The sequence below is a fragment of the Lepisma saccharinum genome, chromosome 21 (assembly GCF_977018435.1).
Source record: "Lepisma saccharinum chromosome 21, izLepSacc3.1, whole genome shotgun sequence".
Lineage (NCBI taxonomy): Eukaryota > Metazoa > Arthropoda > Insecta > Zygentoma > Lepismatidae > Lepisma > Lepisma saccharinum.
In genome coordinates, this window is record NC_139249.1 from 27,811,036 (window position 1) to 27,833,669 (window position 22,634).

The window sequence follows — 22,634 nt, forward strand, 5'->3', positions numbered from 1 at the left end:
ATTTTTCGGAAACTTAAATTGGAACTATTTGAATATAACGTGAAGATGTGTCCGTGAAACGTGATATTGCAGTGCAGATAAGTATATTATTTGTAATCCGAACTTGAAAAAACGTTGCAAAGTGCATTAAAGGTCCAAAGGACATTAAAATAGTGACCTGATGGGATCACGTAAAATGGCAGCCATCTTCTCTTGAAACTGAACTTTCAGATAAGTATTGTCGACATGCATGTAGCTACATAAATGCAAGGCCTAGTTTGATAATATGAAAAAAAAAATTGTCTACTCTGAATTTGGAGAGTCTATTGAACATATAAATATACATAATTTGTCTTAGATTGTTCTTGGTGATAATCGAGCGTTTCATGCCGATTTTCTCACAAAAATCTTCGCAAGATTGTAAGTATTTGTACGTGGTAATAAATTGACTTGATGTGATTAACGTGAAGAAAAACCTAAAATATGTAAAAATGATATTGAGATGTATAATCTTGCTTCATTATATGAATGCATGCTGAAACAAGTGTATGAACGTATATTTCGTACTTGTTATTTTTTTAAAAAAAATACACTGTTCTTTAATTCTTGATATTGGGAATTTTCTTTCTTACTTCGAAAGTTAATACAGTTATTTGTACAGTAAGTTGATGCATAGAAATTTTGAGTTGAACTTTTTGGTAACCTATGAAGTAAAATATATAACAATTTTTATAAAATTCTTTCAAAAAATAACCGCGACTGTGAAATTCGTAGCCGAGGAAAAATGTCGTATACGGTTTTATTAGATTATGGAGACTCATTTTACGGCTTTTTATGTCTCCTAAATGGTTCAGTTTGAACGTCTCACATATTAGATTGATGAGACTCATCTTGTCTCTTACATAATTAGATTACTGATGCTAATTTTTGTCTCTTAATTGTTAGGTGGAAATCTTTTATTACTAAATTATTGAATTTGTATATTATTGTATTTATCTTGCAAGTCTGTTTTGATATATGAGCCATGACGGAAACTGTCCAGGGGAACTTCACACTCGCAGACATTGTGGGAATTTTGAATGCACACAACACCAAAATAGAGACTGCTCTGCAGGTACAGGCAGATGCAAGTAAAGCTCACACAAAGGAGCTCAAAGATCTTAAAATGGAAATAAGTCAATTTAGAAATGAATGTATGGTCAGGAATGAAAAGGTAGTAAAAGACATGCAGGTGCTTGATAATGAAGTAAATGTGGGTGTCGGAAACTATGAAAGTGAAAGTCAACCTAGTGTTACTTATGTACCACTTAACTACTGTAATAGCAGACACATTTCACGTGCAAGTGATAATTCAGAAACTGATTGCGATATCAATTATGATCTTGATGATGCACTCATTGGTGATGTTTACAAAAGTCACGAGTGAATATTTGAATTATCTACCTGACTTGTTTACGGATTGTGCACGTATTGGATATGTAGAAAATAAATTAGAATTTAAGTTTAAACATGACGTAACAAGGTCACTTGTGAACATGAGAACTGAAAGTGTTCAGCTAAATGCATGTAACTTCAAGAATAGTAATAGTGCAAGGCGCTTAGGTTTCACATGCATGTTAGTGTACGATGTTACTCGTAACAGTTCAGTTAGTGATCGTTTAAGGAATTTTAGTGTAAAACACAATTATGTTCATGATGGTATGGTAGGAATACTCAGATCACACGTTGCACATATGAAAGATGGTAGTGATATCGCCATACAGCTTATGAGTAATACATTATTAGATTTAGGAGTGAGTTGTATGACTACAGTAAGTAAGACTTGTACACCTGATTTTATGTGCACAAATCCTGTTTTAGTAAATAAAAAAAAGTAAAGGTAAAGTAAAGTTCTCCCCTGTGCATAGCACCACGCCATGAAGGCGTATAGGGGGTGTGGGGGTAACGCCCCACACTTTCTTGATCCGGTCGTGAGTGGGGGTGATGTGATCAGCATCACGCCCCTGACCGCCTTTACCCCCCAGGGTTTCCCCCAGGTACCCATGTTATTCGACGCTGGGTGGGCGCCGGGGCCGCTTCCATCGTTAGAAAAGTTCCCGGATTTGAACCGGCCGGGGATCGAACCCGGGACCTTTAGCATGGTAGTCAGACGCGTTACCGACTGAGCCACTGCAGTTAACTCTCAGGGAGGTGTCATGCACCCATTGAGCTTTCACTCTAATGATGAAAATCTTGAAACAACACTCTTGTGGATATGAATGAACATAGTGTAGATTGTAGTAATCTCAAACAAAATGTGATCAGTCACAGAACTAGTTTGAATACTGACTTGGTACCGGGCGATGCTGGAACAGTGTGCTGTGGCAGGGGTACTCATCCAGAAATGAATGATTCTTGTGAATATCTTAAGAATTGCTTGCATGATAGATTTTGTAAGAGTATGAACAGGGTATTATTTCTTCGAAAGTTACCGAAAGTCCAGTTAAGGCCTAGATATTCAAAGTGTATTAAGGTTAAACTGAAGTTTATGACTATGAATGTTTTGTCTAACCGCACAGGTGCAAAAAGAAAAATAGTAACTCATCCTAAACATGTAAGAAAAAGAAGGTTCAGACCTAAATGTTTGAAATTATGGAGGAGACAAATTTGTCTTGATGCATTCTTTGCATTCTTCTCTCATACTTGTGCATTGACTGTCAAGTCATGCTTGATCATGCATCGTACACATGTACGCAAAAGATGTCACAATGATGCCATGAAGTTAAAGTTAACTTCACACTTGTAATGTCGTAGACTTACATTTCAATCATCTGATAACTTACCTTTAAAGTATCTTAACGAAGGCATTGTTGCAAAGTGCAAACATGTCTTATGACATTTTACCTGATTGTGCCAAAAAAATTTTGAGGGGTAAACAGTGTAACATGCATAGTGTTTATCGTTTAGGATTAAGTTCAGAATTAAATAATGATGAACTGAAAGTGTTGTTCACTCTTATGGGTTGTACATATTGGAAAAGGTATGTTATGAAACGTACATAAATTTGTTAGTAAGTGAATTTGAAACATGCAGTTTAGCGAAAGAGCTTTATTACGTACATGTAATATCTGATATGGATGGTTAACTATAATACTTTCAATATGACAGTATCAGTATATGTTTTAATTTGAGAAATTGTTGATTGTGTAGCTATTAATTATGTAGCTTGACATGCTGAGTCATGTATACAGTACAGTTTCAATGCTGGGATATATCAACCACAGATGCAAACTGTAAAATTGATAAATATTATCAGTTTGTTTATTCAGTGCTTTTGAGGTTGGCCTATAATTGGTAGTATACCTCGTGCACTTGAAAATATTTATGCAATTTTGATAATTATTTTTATCATACAATGCTTTTGAGGTTAGCCTATTGTTGGTAGTATACCTCATACTCCTAAGATGATAATATGATATATTTGTAATGTTGTTAGTATGGCGTTGAAGCTTGAAAAATGTGAGTTATGTAGATCAGAAATTAAATTTTTGGGTCACACTATCACTTCGCAGGGGTATAAGAAAGATCCTAAGTATGTAAATTTGCCTGTGCCCAATTCGGTGAGACAATTGCAAAAAATCCTAGGTTGTTTTAATTGGTTGAGCAAATACATAAAAAAATATGCTATCATAGCACAACCTATGTATGGCTTGTTAAAGGCTGGTAAGAAATGGCAATGGAATGACAAAGCTTCTACAGCTTTTAAAACACTAAAAGATATAGTGAACAAATACTTTTAGCATTTCCTAATTTTTCACACACTTTTTATGTTCAAACCGACGCATCAATAGTAGGTGTTGCCGGATACTGCAATCAGCTGATAGATGGTAATTTTAGACCTCTCGGTTTCGTGAGTAGATTGCTCAGAAATTATGAAAAGTCATACACATCTACAGAATTAGAGGTTTTGGCTATACTGTTCACTATAGATAAGTTCTGTTCATTATTAAAAGGAAGACATTTCATTATTATAACTGACCACAAAGCACTTACCTGGTTAGAAACGGCGCACACATGGAATGCACGTTTAACTCGTTGGTTTGTGCAATTACAACAGTATTCCTTCCAAGTTCAATACTGTAAAGGGTCGGAAAATATAATTGCTGATGTTTTAAGTAGAACATTTCCGATGCAGGAAGATCTGTTATATCATGTAAATTCTTTGCAGTTTAAGGAAATAGTAGAACCTTTCACTAATATAGATGATTTGATTATAGCCCAAGAAAAGGATGAAGAACTGAAGGAAATTAAGCAATATATTTTGCACCCTTCGATTCTTAATGATAATCCAAGAAGTAGGACTTGGAATGAACGTTATCTTCTAAGAAACAATATTTTGTGTGTTAGAGACTTTCACAACTTTCAAAAAATTAGAATTTGTGTACCAATTACATTAGTAGGTTCAATATTGAATAAATTCCATGACTTATCGGGACACATTGGTGCTAATCGTACACTTTCACAAATATACAGATACTTCCAATGGAAAGGTATGAAGAAAGATGTACAACAATATGTAGCAGACTGTGATATATGCATTCTTACTAAACCGAACAAGCACCCGTCTAAACATTTAGCCAAAGTACACATTACCGACAAGCCTGGAAAAATATTGTTCATTGATTTACAAGGTCCATTCACCATGGGTCCTAAACGTGAACGCTTTTTATTTACTATATTGGATGCAGCTTCCAGGTATTTGGTGGCATATCCAGTGATGAACAGCAATGCTGTTACGGTACTGAATAAATTGTGTCCGATATATTTTGTACATCTTGGTATTCCAGAAAAAATAATTTCGGATAATGGACCACAGTTTCGTTCATGTCTTTTTAATACGAAAATGAAAGAATATGGTGTCAAACTTATGTTTACTCCACCTTACCATCCTTCATCCAATATGGTTGAACAGTATCATTCGGAACTTAACCGTTTAATGAGAGTATTGTGCATAGATAACCATGCTAAAAGGCCCCAGCAAGTGACCATGGCTTTGCATTGGTTGAATAATACAATCTCCTCACAAACAGGTTTCGCTCCTATAGAATTAAGGTTAAATAAAGAACCTAATCTACAAATAGGAGATGTCATATATGATGATAGTACACATCAGTCATGGAATGACAAACTGCTTATGGCTCAAATTAAAAGTCATGCAGCTAGATCCAATAAGTTAAACAAATGGAATAGTAAACATCAAGATAAAATATCGATTTCTTCTGGAAATCTCGTTTTTATTAGAAATAGACAAAGAGATATGGGTGATAATCGAATAAAGAAATATTGTTTTTTTATATGAAGGTCCATACTTATGTATAAAAAACTTTGGTGACTCTCGTATATTTGCCTTACGTTGTAGTGATGGTATTCTGCTTGAAAACATTGCTATTGAACATGTAAAATTATGGAAATGTTCCAAAGACAAGAAAATTTCTTGGTTGAACACTTTGCATAATGGAAGTAGCACACATAAAGATGTGGTGCAAAATCTACTTGAAGCATCAATGCAAGAAAAGGATGATGTTTATTCATCTGTCAAAGCAGATGAGTGTACAGTTTGTTCTTGAAACAAACCTACCATTAGTGAGGTTAGCCTAAGTTGGTAGTATACCTTGTGCATGAAATAAAAATGTTTTAAGGTAGATGACTCTTGTGGTTGTCCAGTGTTAATGAGGTTGGCCTAAAATTGGTAGTATACCTCGTATAAAAATAATAATTTGTTAGATAACTCTTATAGTTATTCAATATTTTTCTTTGGTTGGCGTATAAATGGTCATATTTTAAATACATTTTTATTATGGTGATAATTTAGATTTAGTTGTTAGGATTTACCTCATGGACTGTGAGATACTTAATAAAATGTAAAACATTTCAGTGCACCAATGTCACACTTTAGCAATAATTGTTAGTTGAACTGTAATAACACATAATCTCATGCTTATTTGTCCAAGGAACAAGCTGCTCAAGTTTTAGTTTATAACACCTAGGGAATGGTACCAAAAATCCAAATGCTAATTTTTATGTGAGAATTTTAAGCTGTAAAATAGCAATTTTGAGTTATTTGATTTCATAAGCTGAATCAAATACTCACAGTATGTTGCAAAAGGTAAGCAAAGAGATCCATGACTAGATCCGAGCTTGTTGCACATGCTGACATGCCATAGAGCATGAAAACTTTGAGTTGGTTCACGTAAAAGGCAATAAGTAAGTCCTATAGTGCCACTCAACAAACTTGATATGAAAAGTGTTGTAATATGTGAGTTGGTTCACGTAAAGGCAATAAGTAAGTCCTATAGTGCCACTCAACAAACTTAATATGAAAAGTGTTATAATGTGAATTATTTTAAGAATGTGATTATATTTTATTAGCACAGAATATTGGATGGTACATTTTCTTCACAAGTTGAAACCTTACTAAAGCAATTTCTTTTGTATAGTTGGGTTAGGTGAATAAGACATTGTTTATACTGGGCAGATGATTAGTACTGGAACGTTAAGATTGATTTCATGAAATGTTTCGCATACTTAATCGTACCTGGCCTTTTGGTGTGTTGATTGCTTAAATTAGTAACATTCACTCCTGCTAAATGGTCATGCTCCTTCAGATGGTAGTGCATACAGATTTGACATTAAGTAAGCTCTAAAATACCGATTTAAATTTCAAAAGGTTTTCTCACGTCCACAGCAGTGTGAATATCTTATCAACAAATTTTTTGTTCAGAATTGAATAGAACTGATTGTTATTTTTTTTGTTTGTCAATGTTATTGAGCAGTAACCATTCTATTTTAAGTGGTGAAGATTGACAATAAGTTAATTGAGCAGTAACCATTGTATCTTGAGTGGTGAAGATTGACAATAAAATTAATTAAGCAGTAACCATTCTATTTTAAGTGGTGAAGATTGACAATAAAATAATTAAGCAGTAACCATTCTATTTTAAGTGGTGAAGATTGACAATAAAATAATTGAGCAGTAACCATTTTATTTTAAAAGGTCAAGATTGGTAATAATTTTGTACAGTAGCCATATTATGAGTGGTGAAGTTTGTGAGTATTCTGTCACATAAACGATAGGTTATAATAATTTTATGCTTTGTATTCGTTTAACTAAAGTGTTGTATGATTTTTAGTGGTTAACTCTACTAGAAATGTGTTAACATATTAATTTTTTGCTTTTGTTCGTCATTTGACATATAATATGTGATGTGCAATTCAAGTTCACCATCACTTTGAAGTTTGAGTTTCATTTTTCATGATTTAATGTGATATGATACACTTGTCTTTAAGATTAGTTCAACTCTGAAGGGTCTTAAAGTTTATTAATATATAGGTTATAAGCATGTTGCCATATAATGTGGTATTGTATTATTTTACTCATTTCTTTTACCAATTTTTGTTTTCTTGCAAATAACAGATGTTATTTTGATCTCAAAAGTTATTACAAGTTTATAAAATTGTAAATAATAGTTTGGCGTGGGTAAGCCCATTGGGCGCCAGTATGACGGTATCATAATGAGTACCATCATAATGTGAAAAATAAAATAATTCTTTTAGTTGAAATCTATGATTTAAGTTCGTATTTGGTGGTTTATATTTGTAGAAAATTAATTTGCATCACTTTGGCTTTGTTCTAATTGAAGTACATATCTAAACTTGAAACATTTAAAATATTTTTATAATTCAGCGATGTAATTTGGTTTGTGATGTATCAGGAATGTCCTTACCGTAGATTGCCAGTTTATGCAAAATCGCACGTAAGTTTGTTTTCAACAGGTTTTACATGCTCATTCATAAGTATATGGATACGAACATGTAATTAAAATGTATTACTAGCATGTACAAACCATTTGAAATAAGTTTTGGCAGAATTTCGTCAAAAAAATTAAGATTTGTTACAATGAGCGCCTTGAAAAGTAATCCTAAAGTTGTAAAGTTGTGAAACATAGCCAACTCACATAAAGGGAAAAATCTAAGTTGTGCGTAAATAACCTTTTTCCCACCAAAATTGTAAAACTTAAAATAACTGTAAATGGTAAAAAGAAAATACGTAAACAAGTAATAGAGTATTGTAATATCTATTTTATTGTATCTAATTTATTTTACAAGCATTTTCATGTATTATATCTGTACAATTCTATAATTGTCACTTGAAAAATAATAATAAGTTTGTATTCTGTGCGTAAAGTTGTAACAGTGTGAGTTTGGATACACTGCTTCATCTAAAAGATCACCGACGAGTAGTATGGAGTCGCGAAATTTTTCGGAAACTTAAATTGGAACTATTTGAATATAACGTGAAGATTTGTCCGTGAAACGTGATATTGCAGTGCAGATAAGTATATTATTTGTAATCCGAACTTGAAAAAACGTCGCAAAGTGCATTAAAGGTCCAAAGGACATTAAAATAGTGACCTGATGGGATCACGTAAAATGGCAGCCATCTTCTCTTGAAACTGAACTTTCAGATAAGTATTGTCGACATGCATGTAGCTACATAAATGCAAGGCCTAGTTTGATATGAAAAAAAAATTGTCTACTCTGAATTTGGAGAGTCTATTGAACATATAAATATACATAATTTGTCTTAGATTGTTCTTGGTGATAATCGAGCGTTTCGTGCAGATTTTCTCATAAAAATCTTCGCAAGATTGTAAGTATTTGTACGTGGTAATAAATTGACTTGATGTGATTAACGTGAAGAAAAACCTAAAATATGTAAAAATGATATTGAAATGTATAATCTTGCTTCATTATATGAATGCATGCTGAAACAAGTGTATGAACGTATATTTCGTACTTGTTATTTTTTTAAAAAAAAATACACTGTTCTTTAATTCTTGATATGTGGTAATTCTCTTTCTTACTTCGAAAGTTAATACAGTTATTTGTACAGTAAGTTGATGCATAGAAATTTTGAGTTGAACTTTTTGGTAACGTATGAAGTAAAATATAAAACAATTTTTTTTTAATTCTTTCAAAAAATAACCGCGACTGTGAAATTCGTAGCCGAGGAAAAATGTCGTATACGGATTTAGAACGCACTAAAATAATAATTTTGCACATTTACATCGTGGCGTCATCGCGTGGGGGCCCGCTGATTTTCAAATTTCGTAAAAAAAAGGTCATTTTTCTTCTTCTACCTGATAACGGAAAATTTGTTTTTTATGTCCTGGCGTCGCAGCGTGGGGACCAGCAGATTTTAAATTTTCGTAAAAAAAAAGTTTCTTCTTCCTCTTCTACCCGATAACGGAAAATTTTGTTTTTATGTCATAGGCTTAGAGCCACATCTGTACTGAACAAAACGAGGTAAAATTTGTAACTCCAGCGCTCTTAGTTCCAGAGATATAAAATTTTATATAAAAGCATGCGGAAATTTAAAATTCCCACTGAAAACGCCTAGGTCGTTCATGGGTTTTCCGGGAAAACATGCTCGGTCGTCTAAGGGTTAAAGACAAATGCATTTATCTATGTAGTAACACAGTGAAAAAATCTATTCTTTTAGCCTTTCATTCCTTTCGTCAGTGTAAACAGTAATATCAGTGTTTACCTGACTTGTCATTAATTTTTTCCGGTATTCCCTTTTTTTCTATCGTTACTGAAAATTCGATAAGTTTGTTTACATTAGATAGTCATAAGTTGGTTACATGCACAGATAATAGACTTGTTTGAAGGGGGGAAAATACGTTCTCATTTATACAGCCTAAGGAATTTCATTCTTCCATGTTGTTTACATTATATCTATTCTCTACATTAGACTATGTAAACTACTATAAGCTAATGTAATATTCTAGTAGATTACACATAGACAATGCATGTAGACGTAAACTTATAGTCTACGGCACATCAGTGGTCATCGCATCAGCACACAGCAACTGTCATAATGCACAATTTGGCTCTCCTGGGTTCATTCAAAAGTTCTGAATCATCTGCTATATTCCATGTGCTTAGCCCCTTCATAAGACTATCTCTACCCAAATCTCAAAAAACACCAGAAGAGGAGTTGTTTTGTCACAACTGTTGAGGTCATACAGGTTGTAAAGGCAAGTTTTCAGTAACAACCATATATCTTTTTAGAAGGTTTTCTAAAGTTCCGACAAAAGTCAAACAAGTGTGATAGACTTCACAAAGAACATGTTAAATAAAAACATCAACATCATTCACCAAATCTCATTTCTTCTAGATAGAGCTAGAAGCTATCAGCAAACACTCGTAAATGTATTATGACTGCTTGCATAAGGAAAAATTCCATCAAATCAACTTTTCAGATTGCATTTTTAAAGATACGTTTTTCCGTTGTAGGGAATTTGTATCACCAATTCTTTCGTGAATTATCAAATTAATTCAAAACTTAGCACGTTTTTCTTTTGGTACTAAGGGCATTATGGGCGAATTCGCTAGTGAGTTTTCAAATGGACTTTAAACTTTTCAGTTTCTTTAAATCTCTTTCTGCATTGAGGGCATTCATATGGGCGAATTCCTTCGTGAATTCTCAAATGGGTTTTCAAGTTTTCACTTTCAGTAAATCTCTTTTTGCACTGAGGGCATTCATATGGGCGAATTCCTTCGTGAATTCTCAAATGGATTTTCAAGTGTCCACTTCGAGTAAATCTCTTCTTGCACTGAGGGCATTCATATGGGCGAATTCCTTTGTGAATTCTCAAATGGGTTTTCAAGCTTCCACTTTCAGTAAATCTCTTCTTGCATTGAGGGCATTCATATGGGCGAATTCCTTCGTGAATTCTCAAATGGGTTTTCAAGCTTCCACTTTCAGTAAATCTCTTTTTGCACTGAGGGCATTCATATGGGCGAATTCCTTCGTGAATTCTCAAATGGATTTTCAAGTGTCCACTTCCAGTAAATCTCTTCTTGCACTGAGGGCATTCATATGGGCGAATTCCTTCATGAATTCTCAAATGGGTTTTCAAGTGTCCACTTCGAGTAAATCTCTTCTTGCACTGAGGGCATTCATATGGGCGAATTCCTTTGTGAATTCTCAAATGGGTTTTCAAGCTTCCACTTTCAGTAAATCTCTTCTTGCATTGAGGGCATTCATATGGGCGAATTCCTTCGTGAATTCTCAAATGGTTTTTCAAGTTTCCACTTTCAGTAAATCTCTTTTTGCACTGAGGGCATTCATATGGGCGAATTCCTTCGTGAATTCTCAAATGGATTTTCAAGTGTCCACTTCCAGTAAATCTCTTCTTGCACTGAGGGCATTCATATGGGCGAATTCCTTCGTGAATTCTCAAATGGGTTTTCAAGTGTCCACTTCGAGTAAATCTCTTCTTGCACTGAGGGCATTCATATGGGCGAATTCCTTTGTGAATTCTCAAATGGGTTTTCAAGCTTCCACTTTCAGTAAATCTCTTCTTGCATTGAGGGCATTCATATGGGCGAATTCCTTCGTGAATTCTCAAATGGGTTTTCAAGTTTCCACTTCGAGTAAATCTCTTTTTGCACTGAGGGCATTCATATGAGCGAATTCCTTCGTGAATTCTCAAATGGGTTTTCAAGTGTCCACTTCCAGTAAATCTCTTCTTGCACTGAGGGCATTCATATGGGAGAATTCCTTCGTGAATTCTCAAATGGGTTTTCAAGTGTCCACTTCGAGTAAATCTCTTCTTGCACTTATTACAACATATTGACATGGTTTCAATGGTGTGATATTTAATTCCTCCACCAACAATTTCACCAGCACACATGATTCCTGATGGCTTCCCACAATTTCTGATGAAAGCAGGTAATATTAAATTTCTTTCTATGTTCCTGAAACAAAAAGTTTCAATATGTTGAATTACAAGAAATTATCATCTAACATAGGCTACTCTCTTAAATTTATGCTTGCACAAACATGTGTAACAGTATCTACCTACTGGCATATGAAACCACCTACAACCACAGCCACATTTTCTTTCTATGTATTACTACTCCATGGCAATCTTCTCTTTACTGTACCATTCTACAGCAGCTGCATATACTCTGGGTCATTTATATTCAAACAGAAATTATTATAATTCACAAGATAGGGAGGAAATTTTACTGGGATTTTTCATATACAGGGAGTTTAAAATAAAGGGACATTGAATGTCAAAGAGACCCTGAACCTCAGTATTTAAAAGCAATGTTCTAACTTTATGCTATCTTGTGAGTGAATAATCTAAAATTGTCATTTCGTAAAAATTCAAGTATTATCCATAACTAACTAACTAACTCTCTAGCCTTCTTAAACCCGAAGGTTCATGGCTGCAGCAACACAGGCCTTCCATCTGTCCCTATCTTGAGCAAGATCTATATACTCTTTTCCATCCCTACCGATTTCCCTTAGGTCCATCTCGACGTTGTCCCTCCATCTTCGTCTTGGCCTTCCTACTGGTCTCTTACCATCAGGTTTCCCAACAAGAATCCTGAAAACTCCTCTTTCCTCTCCCATTCGTGCCACATGGCCTGCCCACCTAAGTCTTCTTGATTTAATTATTCTAATAATGTCTGGACATGAATACAAATTATGTAGTTCTAAATTATGTAACCTTCTCCACTCACCTGTCTCCTCATCCCTTTTAGGTCCAAAGATTTTCCTAAGGATCCTATTTTCAAATACTCTCAATTTATGTTCCTCTTTCAATGTAAGGGACCAAGTTTCACACCCATATAATACTACAGGCAAAATTACTGTTTTGTATATTTTAACTTTTAGATTCTTAGATATTAAACGAGAAGACAAAAGTTTATGAAGAGAGAAGTAACATGACTGTTTTGTATATTTTAACTTTTAGATTCTTAGATATTAAACGAGAAGACAAAAGTTTATGAAGAGAGAAGTAACATGCATTTCCTGAATTAAGCCTACTTTTTATTTCCTCTTTAATATAATTTTCATTTGTTATAATTAAGTTAAATGTTAGAAGTTATTTTCCGTACAAATAGATCATTTAAACTTTTCAATTTACTACTGTTTTGTTCTGTATCCCACCTGTGACACAAAAAACAATAAATTTCTCCTTTATTGTTATGTTTCTTCTCAACTCCACTAGAATAATCAAAGGCCATTTATATTCTCTCTCTGTCTCAAATACTTTATTTTTCATAATTTGACAATTCAGAGAAATTAAAATAATTTCTTAATAAGTGAAGAGGCAGTGTTTCATCTTTCCCACCGGTGACAATAAATTGTTCACTTGTAGCAACAATTCTGGGAAACTATTTTAAGGGTAGTTTTGTTTAATCAACAGTACAAGTTTCATATTTCATAGAAGAGAAACTGTAAGAAAAATGTTGTTTAACTATCAGAAGACTAGTTAGTTTAACATCAAAAATGTAGTTTGCGTGCCTCACCGACGAGAATGGAATGCCCATAAAATATTTGATTCTTAAAAGATACGTCTAATTGAGATTACAATGAATTGTTATTTTTAATAAGCGCCATTAATGAAAAAATTGCAATTTCCTATTTTTTTATTTATTTATTTATTGTTTGTCTTTCTTGTTATCGTTATAATATTAATATTTCAACTGACACTTTGATATTTCTAAGTTTCTGTTATTGGAACCCTCTGCCATGAACCATAACTGTAAACTCAATTTTCGATGAATCAATGCTTGTATCTTATATACAAGTGTATAAGTTGGCCAACAGCAGACAAAAAGAAGAAGGTAGTGGATCGTTAAAAAGTTCTCAGATTTTGTTACGTTTTTTAGACCGGATACAGACTACGGGAACATTATAAAGTAAAAGCGAGTACAACGTGAAGGCTAAGTGAAAGAACTAGTAGTGTTACTCTGCCCAAATTATTAGTATTTTACAGAGGAATTTTAAAACTGACATGCTCTTCTTCCAAGCAAAAAAATGCACATTTACAAAGGAGAAACAGTGCATCACCTCTTACCGAACAGTACTTTCACCTCTTGAATCTTAATAGTGTGACACTGTTGTCAGGTAGTGTACTGAACTCTTGAATCGCCAAATAGCAAATAGCAGAGACAGTAACAAATAGTGTCTTCTGCGTTTTGTAAAATTACATTTTTTGTGAACAAAGTTGGAAAAAAAAATCATGAGGGACTGCAGAAATTGCTACCAGCTAAAAGCACAATTGCAAAAAATTAAGACTGAACTTGAGTCAAAAAATATAATCATTGAACTCTTGAAAGCTGATTTACAAGCAATGGCACCCAAAGAAAATCAGAATATTTATACAAGCTACAGGAATAACTACAAAGGGACATGGAGTGAAATTACAAGATATGGCACAAAATGTAGTTCACGTCCACAAGATGGTCTATCACAAATAGCTTCCATAAAGAAAAGCTTCACACCCAACCCGACAGTAACTCACCAGAATTCCTTTGCTATACACTACAACCCGTGATAGCAGAAGATGATATACAACCAACAAAGGTACTCAAGACCAATATAAATCTTACTCCACACAACATTATGTGTAGTGTTGAAAGCAAGAATACATGAGTAATGTCACTCAAGCTACAAGCATCAAATCCGATGAGAAGAACATTAATTATACCAAAAAACATAGTCGTAGCCTCGGGGAAAGCAGCACTAAAAAGATAAGCATACCACAAAACAAGCCAAAAAGGGAAAATGAGATATAGTCACCAAAAATTCACATATATGGTGACAGTTAATGTCGCGGACTACCTCCATTTTTGTCAAAAAAGACGAACATAGCTGTTTGTGGCACTGTGGCTACATCAGAAAATGTACTAGAAAGTGTTGAAAATAGTGTAAAATATTAGGACATAATGATCAGGTAATTATAATAATCACTGGCTCGAATGATGTATCAAAAAATGAAGGTTCCACTACAAAACAACCTAAAAAAAACTTATTGCTACCAATGTTGTGTATCCCACACAGGTATGATGTGATGGAAAATTCCTGGGTGAACAAAAAAGTACAAACTGAAAATAGTAGAATAACAAAATTGTGTAAAGGGTTTGCAAATGTAACAGTTCTTGAAGTCCACACTATTGCCAGAGACATGTACGAGGGGTGGCTGAAAAATTCTCGGCCTACCCATGATGCATTTATCGTAGCTGAATGTTACTTTAGCTAATCATAATATATGCCTTTGCAAAGCCCCATACCAACTTTCATAGTACTATCTTTTTTTGTTTTTCAGATTTTGATGTTTGAAGTGAAGACATTTTCTGAAAAATGGATAAAGTGAGCATTCGTGCGGTTATCCAATACCTCATGAAAAAAGACATGAGTGCACAGGACATCCACAAGGACATGATGGAAACATTGGGGGAGGATGCCCCATCGTATTCTACTGTCAAAAAGTGGGTGGCGGAATTCAAGAGGGGGAGCACCTCTGTCCAAGATGCACCTCGCAGTGGAAGGCCGGCAACGGCCTGTACTGAAGAAAACATCACAGCAATACAGGATCTTGTTATGGCAGACCGGCGAGTGACAGAATGTTACATCGCAGAGAAAGTGGGGATGTCCCAGGAACGCGTTGGACACATACTAACAGTTGTGCTGGACATGCACAAGGTGTCACATCGATGGGTCCCGAAAATATTGAGTGCTGAGAACAAACGTCAGAGACACCTCTTGTCTGCAGCAAACTTGACCCTCCTTTAGGCTGATCCTGAGACATTTCTCCAACGTTTTGTAACCATGGACGAAGCATGGGTCCACCACTCTCAGCCAGAGTCCAAGGTGCAATCTAAACAGTGGAAACACCCCTCCTCCCCCCAGTTCAAGTCAGTGAAATCAGCTGGCAAGGTCTCTGTTTTTTGGGATGCGAGGGGTGTCATCCTGGCTGAGTATCTAAAAAAAAGGTGAAACGGTGAATGGTGCGTATTATGCTGCTCAACTGAAGCATTTGAGGGAGGCCATCAAGGTGAAACGTCGTGGAATGTTGAAGAAGCGCATCCTTTTCCACCAAGACAATGCACCCGCGCACACGTCCACCATTGCAATGTCTGCCATCGAGTCCTCCGGCTTCGAACTGCTTCCACACCCTCCCTATTCACCAGACTTGGCTCCCTCAGACTTTCATCTGTTCCCTAAACTCAAGCAACACCTCGGTGGAATCCATTTTCCATCAGATGATGACGTCATGGCTGCGGTGAAGGACTTTTTTGCATTGCAGGATGAAACGTTTTACAAGGAAGGTATCATGGGCCTGCAGCACCGGTGGCAAAAGTGTGTGGCACTGAAAGGGGACTATGTTGAAAAATAGCCATGAACGATTGAGCTCCTGGCAACCCTTCATGGGTAGGCTGAGAACCTTTCTGCTCCTGGCAACCCTTCATGGGTAGGCCGAGAACTTTTCTATCACCCCTCGTATACCAGATATGGACTTCATCTTAGCAAAAAGGGTAAGGAATACTTAAGTGATAGAATAATAGAAACTGTAAACCAGAAAAATGATAAATGCTGTGAACTCATTGCACTTACTTGGAAATCTGACCTACAGCCTATCGGATCAAATGATAAGGGCGAGCGAGGAATGTCAGGGGAATATAATGAAGCTGATAAAAACAAAATGAGTAAAAATGGGAAAGGGGTATACAAGCAGTGATCGTCTACACGAAATGCACGATTTCCGAGTAGATTCAGTGGGGATTGTTTATGGTAAATATTTCTGATAAAATTACCAAGGTCAGTGATACTACAGCAATGATCGGCATAAATCTAAGCCATGAAAAATGTAAAAATCAAATCCACATCGAACACTTACTCATCATCTATAGACAGTACTAAAACACCCAAATTCAAAATTGCAAATAACGTAGATAGTCAAAACAAATTCGAACATATACACCAAAATCTCTCAAACCTCTGCACCTATCACACTGGAAACTAAGGAAACAAATTTTAAGAAAACACATTCAGGCTCTAACCACAGACATAAAAATATGCAAAATCAAATGACTAATAACTTTTCTGACAATTATGCCCAATAATGTACAATCTGCCACCAACAAAGTAGATCTCATACAATTATGTTTACATGAAATTCAACCTGACATACTGACATTAACTGAATTTGGTGAATCTCAATTTTATACCCTAGAGGGATATAGCTTGGTGTCAAAATTTACCAGGGTGGAACATAAAAGTAGAGGCATTGCCATATATACAAAAGCGAGCCTTTCAAGGACTAAACAGATCAAGTGGCTTAAACCATTATGCATTGAAATGGTATTCGAAGCAGCAGGAATTGAAATCAACATAAATAATCACATTTACACAATAATGACCTTATATAGATCCCCAAGTTGTAATATCAATGATTTTCTCACAAAATTAGATTTTGTATTACAAAGGCTAATATTGCCAAATTGCAATCATCATTCTAGGTGACATAAATATTGATCTCCTTCAGAATACAAAAAGTAAAGAGCATATACAGGTAATGGACAAAATAATATGAACACCAATGCAATTGCAGAAAACTTGTATTAGTAGGGAGTTGGGCACCCCCTTGCCTGAATGACAGCTTGTATCCTACGTGGGATAGACAAATAAAGGTCCTGTACAGTGTGAACTGGAATACGTAGCCACTCCTCGCACAAAACAGTCTCAAGTTCCGAAAGTGTCATTGGAGGTGGAAACCGATTCCGCACTTTGGCCTCCAAAATACCCCACAGAGGCTCAATGATGTTAAGATCGGGGGACTGTGGACACTAGATGAGATGTTCTACCTATCACTGTGCTCATCAAACCATGCATCAACGCACCTAGCAGTGTGAATAGGGGCGTTATCATCTTGGAAGATGGGGCATGCACCGGGAAACAAAGTCTGAACCATGGGATGGAGGTGGTCACCCAGGATGGTGCAGTACTTCTCTGCGTTGATTCTCCCATGCAGGACGACAAGTGGGCCAACACCATTCCAAGATATAGGCCCCCAAACCATCACAGACCCCCCACCATGGTTCACGGTAGGCACTAAGCAGTCAATATCAAATGCTTCAGCAGGAGTTATCCACAAATAAACACGTCCTGTGGTCTGAAATAAAGTGAAAGACGATTCGTCTGACCATATCACATGTTCCCATTGCTGCTGTGTCCAATTTTTGTGCTCTTGGCACCACCTTCTTCGTGTCACTGCATTATGTGGAATCACCAACGGTTTGGGGATGGCAACTCTGCCATGAATGTTCACAGAATGCAGCTCCCTTTGAATGGTTTTCGTTGATACAGAGTCCTGGAGGTGATTGTTCATCTCTGCGGTTATCTGGGACAGTGTTGTCTTGTGCTTTCGAGTCACTATTCGCTTCAACACATGTCGATCCCTGTTGGATAACTTTGTTTTTCGCCCACTATTCTACTTTGCAGACGTTGTTTCTCCATGTTGTCTGTAGGCTGTCAGAACAGTTGACACTGTGCTCCATGCTACACCAACAAGTGTAGCTGTTTTTGTCACAGATGCTCCAGCCAGGCGGGCTCCTATGATCATGCCTCTTTTGAAGTCTGAAAGGTCGGACATACCTGCATTTGACGGATAGCTGACTCCTCCCATGCAACTCTCACACCAGCTTCTGATAGACTGATATGTTTGCTTTCATCGCCACTAGATGGTTGAAATCTCTGCTGAGTGTTGTTCCTTTTCCACGACGGCGTATATAGGCCTTTGCAAACCAAGGTGTTCATATTATTTTGTCCATTACCTGTAGATCTTCTTAAATTTCATGGTCTTAATCAAATTGTAAAAAAAAAAAAAAAAAAAACACCAGGATAACACTCACTATTGAAACTCTTATAGATCATATTAGCATCAACTTTCCTTTTGACGTGATTAAAAACAGAGGTGATTCACAACTTAATATCAGACCACACAGCACAACTCATGTAAGTAAAGTTGCTTATAAACCATAATATAACACAAATATAGGCAATAGAATGTAGAAATATGAATGAAGAAAATATCAAGTATCTATCTTATGTTCTAAAAAAAAGAAGATTGGACAGAGGTGTACCAATCAGACACTATGGAAAAAATTTGGAAAAATCTTATAAATACACTCATATACTACCTAAATATTGTATGTCCCATTAAAAAGAAATATATTTAAATAAAAAAAGCAAAACTTGGGTTACAAACAAAATCGTGCAGAAAAAAATGAACTGAAAGGCATCCACAACAAATTCATAGCTACCAAAGAGAAAATTTATAATGATATGTATAAAAGTAAGAAAAAATAATATATATTTATATTTTTTATTTGCTTTATTTTACTTCACTTTTTGTGCCACTTTTGGCTAATTTGCGAAGATGGAGATGAGTGATGACATGATGAATGGACACCCACAAACATCCACGCCCAGGCTGGGATTCGAACCCGGGGCCCCTAGCATCATAGTGTGATGTGCTAATTAATGAAATCTGAGAAAGCTCACCATTTATCACAAAAAATGAAAAGTAATAGCAATAAGTCTAAAATCATATGGGATATACTGAACAAGCGAAGAGGGAAAGATAACAAAAAAGCTAAAGAAAGTATCTCACTAAGCCCTGCGTCAGGTCAACCTTGCAGCAGGTTTTAGCATATGTAGATCCAAACGTGCGCGCAAGAATATAGTTCCACTGAGACGGGTTCTATTCCGACACAACTGCATACTTGCAAGAAAACAGTTATTTAATTTGTAATATACAGACAAAATAATACATTGATTAGCAGGTATGGACTTAATTGGTTGCAATCACTGTGCAGACGAACTTAGAACCGCAGATTCGCCAACTCGAATCTGTAATGCGTTGAAGAGACATTGAAACTTTAGAGCGAGTCGAGCGAGACTGAATGCGTTGCAGAGCGCGTGAAATCGCTGATACCAGTGTTGCACCTCCCACTATTTTAACCCTATGTTTATTGTAGAGCGGCGAGAATGGCTGAATCTCCTGTTCAGCGCGCGGTTTTACCCGAATGTTATTTTGGGCTTCATCCGAAAGGAAATGTTCTTCAAAGTCAAGCAAGTTGTTTTAAATGCATAATCCTCCTTGCGGCAACAAGATCAAAGTAAAACAGGGCGTGAGGTGATTTGCCGTCAATGTGCACACGAATTGTATCACGGGTGTTGAATGATTTGCGGTTTGAGTTTAGCAAGAGGAAACGATTGTTTGTTGTTTGACGACAAAAGAATCTCCGCGGTATTAAAATATATCGCAGTGAGAAGAAACATGTTTATTATTTGGACGAGACGTCCTTCAACTCGGTGGGTGGGGGAAGGGGTAATAAAACATGGAAGGATACCACCATGCAAAACCACCGCCAGGGCTGAAGAAACCGACGATGAGGGGAAGGGGGAGGCTTATTGTTTCACCCACTGGCGGCAATGAAAGCTTTGTTGAAGGCGCATATTTACTGTTCCGCGCAAAGAAAGGGAAGGGTGATTATCAGCAAGAAATGGACAGACCAAGATTTGAATCCTGGTTTAGTGAAGTGATTCATAAATTGAAACCAGAGTAATAGCGACAGACAATGCACCTGATTGTATATATCACCAATAACAAATCATGCTTTTTTGGTGGTACAACTTGAAGTGCGTGTGTCTTACAGTAACGGATGTATTGCGAACGAAGCAACCAAGTTTTTCATAAATCTATTTCTTTCTAAACCAAAAACAATAATTTGTCATTAAATTCAAGAGGAGCCTATCGTTGTTTACTTTTATCTTTGTTTATTTTTATTTTTGCGTGCTCGAAATATACACACATGCTCTCATGTTTAGAAGTTGTTTCGCTCTTATATTAATGACACATTTATTAAATAATATATGCGCAGAAAGTACTTTTAAAATGTTATGTTTCAGGAGACAAAGAGAAGCAAAAATACAATCCACTTGACATGCATGCGGGTTTTGATGTGTTGTGCGGTTGGCAATACTGTAGATTTTCTCAGTGTCTCCGATGTAAGCAGCTCGGCGGTTGAGGAAAGACTGGCACGGAAGATTCTGAGCTCAGTTCTCGCGCGGATTGATACATAAAACCTGCTGCAAGGTTAACCTGACGCTTGGCTTAGCTATAAATGGTACCGATGTAAAAGACCCACAAACTGTAGCAACAATATTCAATAACACTCTTCTGAATGATAACCCAAACACTAGATTGCAAACGGAATAAGCTAAAAATTTGGGCCGATACACAAATAGCATTCAAAACTCTATCATTCTAGATGAAATAAGTATTATCGACCTAGAAAAAACTATAAATTCCCTAAATAACAAGAAATCATGTGACATTGAAGGTTGGTCTAACCAACTAATAAAAGAGTGTACACACTCTCTACTTCTGCCTCTGCAATTTGCTATAAATTCATCAAAAAGAAATGGCATATTCCCAAACATCTTAAAAAAGTGTGTCATAAAACCAATATACAAAAAAAGCCTAAAACAGACCCCTTAAATTACAGACCAATAGCATTACATCACTGTTCTCGAAAGTACTAGAAAAAATAATCTGCAATAAAATTCATGATTTTTGCTCTAAATTTACTATTAAAAATCAATATAATCATGTTTTTCAAAAAGACAAATCAACAAATTCAGCAACTGTACAAGTTATAAAAATAATTACTGAAGCCTTGGAGGACAATGAAATTCCAAGCACGGTTTTACTAGATCTGTCTAAAGCATTTGACTCTCTCAACCACAACACACTTATGCATAAACTGCATAGTCTAGGCATCTGACGTGGCACATTTAACCTAATTAAGTCATTTCTTTCTGAACGAATACAATCCACTCAAATTGAGCACATAAATAATACATCTATCAAACCTTTTATTTCAGTTTTAAATCGTCAAAGGTAGGTGTCCCTCAAGGATCTATACTTGGTCCGTTATTATTCATCCTTTACATTAATGACATATCGAAGAATAACATGACTCAAACTATCACCTATGCAGATGACACTAACATAATATGTAGGGCAAAAACATAAGAACAATTAGAAATCCAAACTTGCATCTCGATTAATCAAATAACCCAGTACTTAAACGCTAATAGCCTAAATGTGAACCATCAAAAAACAAATTTCATGATTTTTAACCCTGGCAACAAGAAGAACTTTGATAGATAACTTGACGGTCTACTTAGATGAAAATGAAATAGAGTATGTTAACCAGGTAACATTTCTAGGATTGATCATCGATGATAAACTAAATTGGGCATGTCATACTGACTATATCTCTGATAAACTCACCAAAAACCTATACCTGTTGAAAATTCTTTCGCAGTATCATATCAAGGAAATCATCATGAATCCATATTATGGTCTTATCCAGGGCTCGAAAAATCCCAGTTGCCAGGTCGCCATGGCGACTAAAAATTTCAGCCTGGCGACTGATCTTTTGCTGTAATATGTACGAAATTTTGATGATTCTCTAAGTTCAAATTGGAGTACAGCGCAAGTTTGCAAATTATTTTATTTTATCAACGTTGTGACCATTCCAGAGTCTGTAACAATTTCTTGCCCCCAACATTCCATTTCCTGCTTTATCAAATAATTTAGCGATGTTTTGAATACCGAGATGCTCAGCATCTTATACAGTGTGTTTCAAAAGTCACACAACCAAACTTTGGAAATATATATCATGAAAACCGTAAGAGATATTTACACCGGGTTTTCTGCATTATAAAGCCTCAT

The 22,634-nt window shown here is 35.7% G+C and overlaps 1 protein-coding gene across 3 annotated transcripts in view; it reads right to left on the reverse strand.

The window, feature by feature from the left end:
• Positions 1 to 7,939: 7,939 nt before the first annotated feature.
• The window catches only part of LOC146004094 (uncharacterized), an 86,917-nt gene continuing 72,222 nt past the window's right edge, over positions 7,940 to 22,634 (reverse strand). For all 3 annotated transcript variants that reach the window (XM_083142737.1, XM_083142735.1, XM_083142736.1), the window contains exon 4: positions 7,940 to 11,784. In XM_083142737.1, the coding sequence (XP_082998863.1) occupies positions 10,413 to 11,784 (1,372 nt within the window). In that variant the 3' untranslated portion in view covers positions 7,940 to 10,412. The remainder of the gene's footprint in view (positions 11,785 to 22,634) is intronic.